Genomic DNA, 9,848 nt, shown 5'->3' with positions numbered 1-9,848 from the left:
AAGAAGCTCAAATTCAATGCCAATTCATAGGCAAGATGAAGTGGGAGTTAGGTATTGCATTAAAATATAGGAATGGTGGTGTTGGAATCCATCATGATGTTTCTCCTTCCTCCATATTTATAATCTTTATAGTTTTAATTTCTGATTTAGTTTTTATAGGAACTAATTCCCTAGCTAAGGTTAGGGAGAAAACTTTTGATATGAGTGTGTAATTTTTATTAGTTTGATCAAAACTTAAGCTTTAATGTGAATTTGTAGTTTTTGTTCAAATGGAATTTGTAGTTTTCTTTTTAATTAATTGATGAATGTTTGATAATCTATTTCATGGGTTCAATTATGTTTTTTCCATTGTGTAGTAAAAACTTTCATGCTTTCAAAAGAGAAGAGAATTACTAAAGATTAAAAGAATTTCGACGGAGATTTTTTTTGATAGTTTGTTGCCAATGGTACAAGTTATGCTTAGAATACTTCTAAAGGAAATTAAAAAGAGCTTTAATTATTTTAAACAACTACAATGGAAAATATTTTGTGGATCAAATTAATAAGAGTTGCATGCTTATGTTAAAAGTGGAACCCCAATGCTTCAGTGCTTTAATCAATTGAATTTTCTTTAAATCAAATCCTATTTAAATCTACTTCTCAATCACAATTGTTCTTTTTCAACTCTATTATTTTCTTTACACCGCTCTCTGTGGATACGACACTCGAACTTATGAGCTACACTACTATACGACACCTTCGCTTGGGTTTTACAAAGTGGTACAAATCATCCACCGTCTCAACCGTCCACATTAAAAGCTTAGACCATCAGTTGCTCCTCCAATGCCTATAAAAGGAGGAATTATCCAGAACCAGTGAGAGGAACCACAGCAATACGAGCAAGCATATTCTCATTGCTGGAAACACACCAAACTAAAGCTTAACCCTTTCATTCCTCTCATTTTCTCTGAGTAAGGTAGAGGTAAGATCACCCTCTGCTGGAAATCACCCAGCCTCAGCCATTCTAAACCCAAAAAAAAGCCCTAGCTATTCCATACTCAGACATACCAAACCAAGCCGAGGCAAGCTCATCCTCAAACCGCCCAAAAACCTAAAAATCCAAGGTTTAGACTTTCCAAACCTAGAAACCAAGCCTTACCATGCTTATCCAAATATCTAAATCCTTAAACACATAACATAGCAGCAATAGCAAGCCCATCCTCAAGTTGTTCATAAGTATAAGACTCAAGCATAACCTTTCTCAAAACACCACCAAATCATTCCACACTACACTGCCATAATCATCCATTCCTCAAGCAAATCATTCCTCACTACACTGCCATAATCATCCATTCCTCAAGCAAATCATTTTCTCTTGCTAAACTAATGGATTCTCAGCCTTCACACCACAAGCCTCTCATGCCAAGCCATGTCATAGAAATCCAAAGAGCCACCAGAAGAGCCTCTGGAAGAAGAACAAAGTCAAGCTATCGTAGAAATCCAAAGAGCCGCAAGAAGAGCCATTGGAAGAAGAATAGAGTATTCCCTAGGACTTGCTTCTCCTTCGAGATACTTTGGGCCTAGTTCTTGCTTACTTAGAAACGGGGACTTGAAGGCATCATTCAAGACCAAGCAACCATCAAGCCCACCTAAACTTTCTCAACAAAACAGGCCCCCACAAACATCAACAGTAATCTTTCTTCAAACTGAAGTGGAGTAAACTTAGTCATCTGTTAGGGACTAAGTTGATGAGTAGAAGCTTCATGGATAATACTTTTGAAGGTGATAAGAATTCCATTGTCTAGGAATTTCTTTCCCTTCCAATGTGTCAAGTGTATAGGTTCCTCTACCCCCAGGTCAGCTGACCACGTAGAGGCCTTCCCAACTGGGTTTCATCTTTTTCGATCCTTCTATATGAAGCTAAGGCCTTTTTTAGCACAAGGTCCCCTAGGGTGAAATTGTCTGAACTTGTCTCTCTTGTTGTAGTAGGACATCAATTGCTACTCATAAGCTACAATTCGACCAATGTCCTTCTCATATTCCTCCTCGAGCCGGTCAAGGTTTACCTTCATCTGCTCGTAGTTTTGATCAATGTTGCCCACCTCGATGCCCACAGATGGAACAATGATGTGTGGAGGAATGATGGCTTCGGTTCCGAAGGTTAAGGAAAATAGGGTTTCGCCAATTGATCTCTTCTTGGTGGTGGGATAAGCCCATAGTACTCCGAGCAACTAGTCTACCCATTTTCCCTCGGCACCTTCCAATCTTTTCTTCAGGCAGTCCATCATGATCTTGTTGGAAGCCTTTACTTGACCATTGCCTTGTGGATATCTTGAAGTTGATAAGTGTTGCTTGATACCATACTTTGCAAAGAATCCGGTAATCTGCTTGCCAATGAATTGCTATCCGTTGTCAGTGACCAGCGACTGTGGGCAGCCAAAGCAGCATATGATGTTCTTCTAGATGAATCCATCCACGTTGACTTCTTTAGTAGAGGTTAGGGCTTCAGCCTCAATCCACTTAGTAAAGTAGTCGGTGGCCACGATCATCATTTCCTTCTTGTTAGGAGCTGTGGCATGGGACCCACTAAGTTAATAGCCCATTGCATGAATGGCCATGGGTTGTTCTGCGGGTGATACACTTCAACTGGTAGACTAGGAATGGGCTTGTATCGTTGGCATTGATCACATCTTTTGACATACTCTGTAGAGTCATAGTGCATGGTAGGCTAGAAGTAGCCTATGCTGAGAGCCTTCTACGCTAGTGACCTGCCTCTAGAGTGATTTTCACATTAACTGTCGTGGAACTTACAGAGCACCTCAAGAGTTTGAGGGTACTTTATGCATGTGAGATGAGGATCGGAATATGACCTGTGAATAAGCTTGTTGTCCTGCATGTAGTACCTTGCTGCTTTCTACTGGATTTTTCTGGCCTCATACCTCTCATTTGGTAAATTTTCATTTACCAAGTAATCGATGATGAGGTCTTGCTAGTTAGGATCCTCATCAATCTGCATCAAGTCTGTCCACTCTGCCTCTTCGATGCTTGGCTAATCGAGGTGTTTGACCGGGATTGAGCACCGGAACTAGGTGTGAAGTGCTGATCCCAAGCTTGCCAACACATCTGCATGAGTGTTCACTGCTTGGGGAAGTTGTTGGATTATAAAGCCAGGAAATGCCTTCAAAAGTTCTTGAACTTTGTCGAGGTATTGGATCATTCTTGGGTGTTTTGCCATTTACTTCCATAAGGCTTGATTAGTGATAAGGTGGGAGTTCAAGTTGCACGCAACCTAGGGTATGCTTGGGAGCCGGAAACATCTAACGTGGCGACAATGGAGGGAACAGATACATTTGTTCCAAGACAGAGCCATAGTTGGCGACCGCAAGTGTGGAAGGCATAGGCTCTTATAGTAACGATAACTTCTCCTTGGGCATAGGTATCATGAGCTGCAACATGGCCGAGGTGGACAGCCTCGCCTTAGTTGCTGGAAGGATATTTGGTCTCGGCTATGGCAGTGGTTCAGTGAAATTGCTCCACAGTTTCATCCATGGAGTCGTGTGAACTTGCTCCAAGGTTCTAGCCATGGAGCCGTGTGAAGTTGCTCCACAGTTCCAGCCATGAGGTGGGACTGTAATTTTGGCCGCAAGGTCGTGTGATGGAATGGTGGCCCCAGCCATGAAGCTACGCGGAGGTGTAGCGACATATACTGGAGCTATGTTCACAGCCACGAGGCAGTAACATGGAGCAGCAGTCTCGGTCATGGGGTAGTGCTTAGCGTTACCGCGGCGGCCTTGCTCCTTATGCGTATACATATGTCCATGGTTCTTCGGAAAGCTTCAAACAATCGATGAATGGAAGAAAATAGATTTCCTTAGGTTTGGATTCGAGAGCAACGCTTTGAAGGTATCTCGAATCTCTCAATGAAAGCACCAATTTGTTTGTACAAATAATCTCAGGGGAGAATATTCGGGATAGATCCTCTTCTTCCTTGATCCCTGCAAAATAGATTCGATTAACGGAGCACAGGCTGGGGGTGTTAGTCAAAGGCCCTCCGATGTCTAAGTCAGTTAAGTAGTCTTTAGAAGATGCAGCTTTAACTGAAAGGGATGGAGCTTTCTCTTCGGGAAGAGAGATAGTGGGGCGGCTGGAGCCATGAGAGAGAGAGAGAGAGAGAGAGAGAGAGAGAGAGCCGTGAGAGAGAGTGTGTGTTTCTCTAGGGTTTTCATAATTACCTCACATGTGGTGAGATGTCATCTTTATATAGAGTCTCCTCATTGGTTAGGATTTGTAGAGAATAATTCCCATATGGAAGGGAATTATCTTTTCCTTAAATGAGATGACATGATAATATCAAGGAGATTTACTACGAATCAGATCCTTAATTTAGGGAGATATTCTTATATAATCAAGGGTAATAGGCTAATTAAATCGGATTTAATTAGCATAATTATTTGACCTAAGGAATATTCCTCTATTCACGTGTCACCTTGTGATTGGTTGCCAAAAATTCATGTTTCCACAAGAGGCACATAATTCGTATTTTGAGGCTGAGTGGTACGGAATCTCCTTCCCCCTCTTATTTCCCAAATTGATTTAGGGTTGATATTGGGGCTGAATGATACGGTCTGAAAGATTCATTTGGGGCAGAACCATACGATCTTAATTTGGATTCGATACTCACGTGAAGATTCCTAAAGTGGTTCCATTATTGTAGAGAAGGCTGAATTAATAAAGCTGACTTTGAAGAGCAAAAATCATGCACATGACGCTGAAATCAGATATTGTGGCGAAGTTCCAACTTATAGTAGTGGCTTTTTATCTTACTTTGATGCAACTGTCTGTGTTGTTTAGCTTGTTATCTGGCTTTTTATCTTTGCTTTGATGCAATGGTCTGTGTTTAGACCGCTCACGCATTTGGGTCTTTCCAATCCTTCCAACCACAACCACCCCCATACGTCTCTCTAGAACATGCATAAACCCTCCTTCCTGGATTATCACGAGTCCAACAAATCTTTGTTTCAAGCTCAATACGTACCATGTCATCTTCTGTAATTCAATTACTCGACTATGTAACTTGAAATTCTATGCGTAGAATAAATTTGTAGTTTGTAAAAAGAAGGGAATAACGGTACAAGATTTGGTGGATCCATTGATGTTTTTTTAATAGATTCCCTTTAGTAAATATTTAGTAAATTTCTTATATATTTAGTAAATTCCCTTTTATATTCTAATTTTAAGAAAAAATATCTTGCGTGATTTTAGTAGATGAATCGAGATCGAGTAAATCATAGACTGAAATTTAGTGTGTTTTTGTTATAATAATAACTCTTATTTTCCTGCACGGCATGCATGGTGCAAATAAAGGGTCCTTAATTTTCCAATGGAATAAAATAAATATTGGATAAGTCTCATGATCACCTTATATGTTACATGTAATTTTCATATACGTATGACAAAATTACTTGATAAATTTTTACATCATAAGTACGCAATTTTGTATCATATAAAATTACGAGACATGCCTTCAAGGATCATGTATTTTCTTAATTATATACAAATCAAAGAAGATTAATCAAATGTGACAGCTTATACTTGTTTGTGTCTGCTTCTATCGTCACGAGAGAGATACAAAGGAGTTTACAACCGTTACAGTTAAGTTTCTATCCTAGTATAGTAGTTATAACTTATATGCACACCAGCTATAGCCTATAGGGTGTAACAACAATCTTTGGTTCTAGAAGCACTATAAGTATCCTTCTCAGTTTGTACCATTATCTGTCATCGTCCATACTGTTGTAACAATTATATGCCAACATATATAAATTAATGCAGACAAAGAAGAGAAGTGTGTATATGCAAAGAGAACCGTTTTCGTTCCCGGGAAAATATAGGAATGATAAAAAAATGAGAGCCTCCCACGTATATGAGACGCACCTAAAGACTGTTTCAAAGCCCTTCCCAAGGTTTGCAAACTTTCCCAAACTACCAAGCCCCTACAATCCCTCATTATCAGTCCTCTGCATTACCCTCGTCAGTCCAACCTGTAACCCTTCTTTCCTTTGCCACCTTTCTAACTTTCTCTCTCTTTCTCTTTCTTTTCCTAATTGTGTCTCTCTCCACACCCAACCCTTTCTTCAGCCCCAAAAATTAACCCAACATTGCCTCTCTTGGCCACACCCAAGATCCTAACCCCCCGCTCTCTCTCTCTGCCTTCCACCATGGGCAACTGTTGCTCTCAACGCAGCACCGAGGATGCCCCAAATGACGACAATAAGGGAGACAACAACAATGCCCCGGACAATAACCCTAGTGCTGCCCATGCCTCCAGCCAGAACCCCTCAAACCCGGCCGCTCATCCCAAACCTAATGCTTCGCCAACTGACGGCAAGGCTGCCAGGCCTGGCCCCATTGGCCCCGTCTTAGGCCGTCCCATGGAGGACGTCCGCTCCATGTACTCCATAGGTAAGGAGCTCGGGCGGGGCCAGTTTGGGGTCACACACTTGTGCACGCACAAGGCCACGGGAGAGCACTTCGCTTGCAAGACAATTGCCAAGCGGAAGCTGGTGAACAAGGAGGATATTGAGGATGTGAGGAGGGAGGTACAAATCATGCATCATTTGACGGGGCAGCCCAACATTGTGGAGCTCAAGGGAGCTTATGAGGACAAGCAGTCGGTTCATTTGGTCATGGAGTTGTGCGCCGGAGGAGAGCTTTTTGATCGTATCATCTCGAAGGGACATTACACCGAACGCGCTGCTGCCGCGTTGTTGAGGACCATTGTTCAGATCGTGCACACCTGTCATTCCATGGGGGTTATTCACAGAGATCTCAAGCCTGAGAATTTCCTTTTGCTCAATAAAGATGAACACTCTCCGCTTAAGGCTACAGATTTTGGCCTGTCCGTCTTTTACAAACAAGGTAAGTACAATCATATTTTAATCTAATTTGTTTCTCGAATGTTCATGGTAGGAATCTGGTTTTATTTTATCTTCCGGTCAGCCAAACAAAATTGTGAGGAGGATTTTAAATGGGATTAAACACTAATTAAATTTTGATTAACTGTGGGAGATATGAACAAGGAAATAATTTTTTTGATGACCAATAAACCAATATATAATTAATATTGAGCCTCAACGAGATTCAAATGCATATGGGAAATTTTTAAATGCTCAATTTATTATCTTCTTCCTTCCCTACAAAAAAAACAAAAAACAAAAAAAACGAAACCAATAATATAACAATGGGTTAAATAAACACGTTTGTGATGATATTGCAGGAGAATTATTCAAGGATATTGTTGGTAGCGCGTATTACATTGCACCAGAAGTGTTGAAGAGGAGATATGGGCCAGAAGTGGATATATGGAGTGTTGGAGTCATGTTGTACATTCTTCTCAGTGGTGTTCCTCCTTTCTGGGCAGGTAAATATAAAAGACTAGAAAATTCTTCTCAATTTCTCTTTAAATCCACTCTAATCAGTCTATCAATTAATTGATATATTGAAACTACTTGACAGAATCGGAACATGGGATATTCAATTCAATTTTACGTGGCCAACTCGACTTTTCAAGCGACCCTTGGCCTTCAATATCACATCAAGCAAAGGATCTTGTGAGGAAGATGTTGAACTCAGACCCCAAGCAGAGATTGACAGCCTTCCAAGTTCTCAGTAAGTCGATGAACTATAATTGATTTCTATATATCGAAATGTTCTCTTGCCAGACTGTGAATTTAGAACGTCAGGTTGATTGTTGCCTGAATCTGCCGTCCATATATATAGATTCACTATAAGTATGATTTCTAACCTGAATGTACATAATATATATGATTTCCATCAGATCACCCATGGATTAAGGAGGATGGTGAAGCACCTGATGTTCCTCTCGACAACGCTGTGCTCAGCAGGCTCAAACAGTTCAAAGCAATGAACCAGTTCAAGAAAGTTGCACTTCGGGTATATATTCGTCATTTGATCTGGATCGATCTTAGGGATATCATATACATAATACTGACGCTACATGCATGATGCAACATATAGAAAATTCCAATGATCATCTATTCATCTGTGTTTGTAGTTTTCTATGAACTGAAGAAGTGAATTTAGAGAGTTACTTAATTTTTGAAATTTTTTATAGGTCATTGCGGGATGCCTATCAGAGGAAGAAATCATGGGATTGAAAGAGATGTTCAAGAGCATAGATACAGATAACAGTGGGACTATAACACTTGAAGAGCTAAAGCAAGGACTTGCCAAGCAAGGGACAAAGCTATCTGAATTTGAAGCTAAGCAATTAATGGAAGCAGTAAGTGCTCGCTCTATGAAATTAGTATATATAATATACATTGTTACAACTTAACTCCTATTCCATTCTGATATAATTTCCTTTTCTTTTTATTTCAATAATTTTAAAAATAAAGGCGGATGCTGATGGCAACGGAACCATAGACTACGATGAGTTCATCACAGCAACAATGCACTTGAATCGGATGGATCGAGAAGAGCATCTCTACACTGCCTTCCAACACTTTGATAAAGATAACAGCGGGTAGGGTTTCATTTATAATTAATGTTCTAAATTGCAGTTACAAAATATAAGAAAAAGGGTTTCTCATCTTCATCAACATGATCTTATATGTATGTAACCATGCCAATATGCCTTCTCATCAGGTATATCACGACCGAAGAGCTAGAGCAAGCCCTCCGAGAATACGGCATGCATGATGGAAGGGACATACTTGAAATCATTGCTGAAGTTGACGCTGATAACGTAAGTTGCAAATCAACTAATACTAATCAGAATTGTTCATTGAATAATGCAAGTTACATGAAGTTAACTGGTGGATATATATTTGGAATTCGCTGCAGGACGGTCGAATCAACTACGATGAATTCTGTGCAATGATGAGAAAAGGGAACCCCGAAGCAAACCCGAAGAAGCGGCGTGATGATATATTTGTTTGATTAATTTGGGTTGGTGCACAAGGATATGCAATGAAGTATTATCATTGGGGAAAGTGGCAAATAGAGAAAACGTCTGTCCATCATCGTGATTTTAATTATCCAAGGAGATTAAGGGAGATTAATTTGGGAGAGAGATTAATTTTGGTGCTCATGGATGTTCATCATGTACAGTATCTTATAAAAAAAAAAGAGAAGAAAAAATGGGAGGGGCTTTGGGAGAGAAGGTGGCTCAAGACAACTCTTGTGTTAGTTGGTGGGGGGTTAATTAATTTGAGGGTTGTAAATTAAGTCCAAAAATGCATGTCTGGTCACAAGATCCTCCATCTCCTGCTTGTGAAAATTGTATCTGTCAAATATATTTTTCGAAAATCGCTAACTAATGGCTAGGAATCAATGTGTACGTGTTTTACTAATGTGTAATGTATCCCATTAGTAGACTTGTTGACTTGCTGACAAGACACTAGAAAATGTTTGGAAAATCTCTTCGAGTTTTCTTGTTTTGTATTTTTTTTCTTCTTCAATTTTAACTTTGAATGCGATATATATATAGTAAGTATATATATATAGCTTATTTATGTATATGCTCTCTGTGTTTTCAAAATAGTCTCAGATTACCACCTGTTCTTTGAAACGTCTCAAATACCACCTACACTTTTAATAATTGTCTCACGTTACCTATTCCATCAGTATTAAGAGACGTTCCGTTACGTGATGTGGCCCTCACTTCATTTCAATCGCTTAACAATAGAGATGAAGGGTTATTCAGTTTGAGAAAATGGGGTATTTGGGAGAGAAGGGGAAATTGAGAGAAGAAGGCTAGGGTTTATGAAAATCTGAAGTGGGGTTCGGATTTGGGAGAATCTGGTGAAGAAGGTTAGGGTTTATGAAACTCTGATGTGGAGTTTGGA

General features: G+C 39.9%; 1 protein-coding gene across 1 annotated transcript; it reads left to right on the top strand.

Annotated features, from left to right (window-relative positions):
• LOC18780211 (calcium-dependent protein kinase 34) lies at positions 5,866-9,308 on the top strand. The gene is made up of 8 exons (XM_007213133.2): positions 5,866-6,897; positions 7,256-7,399; positions 7,495-7,647; positions 7,817-7,932; positions 8,114-8,281; positions 8,397-8,524; positions 8,647-8,746; positions 8,845-9,308. The coding sequence occupies exons 1-8, from the start codon at positions 6,198-6,200 to the stop codon at positions 8,938-8,940; spliced, it is 1,605 nt and encodes a 534-aa protein (XP_007213195.1). The 5' UTR covers positions 5,866-6,197; the 3' UTR covers positions 8,941-9,308.

Source organism: Prunus persica, chromosome G4, assembly GCF_000346465.2.
Source record: "Prunus persica cultivar Lovell chromosome G4, Prunus_persica_NCBIv2, whole genome shotgun sequence".
Classification (NCBI taxonomy): Eukaryota; Viridiplantae; Streptophyta; class Magnoliopsida; order Rosales; family Rosaceae; genus Prunus; species Prunus persica.
This window is presented reverse-complemented; position numbering and strand designations above follow the sequence as displayed.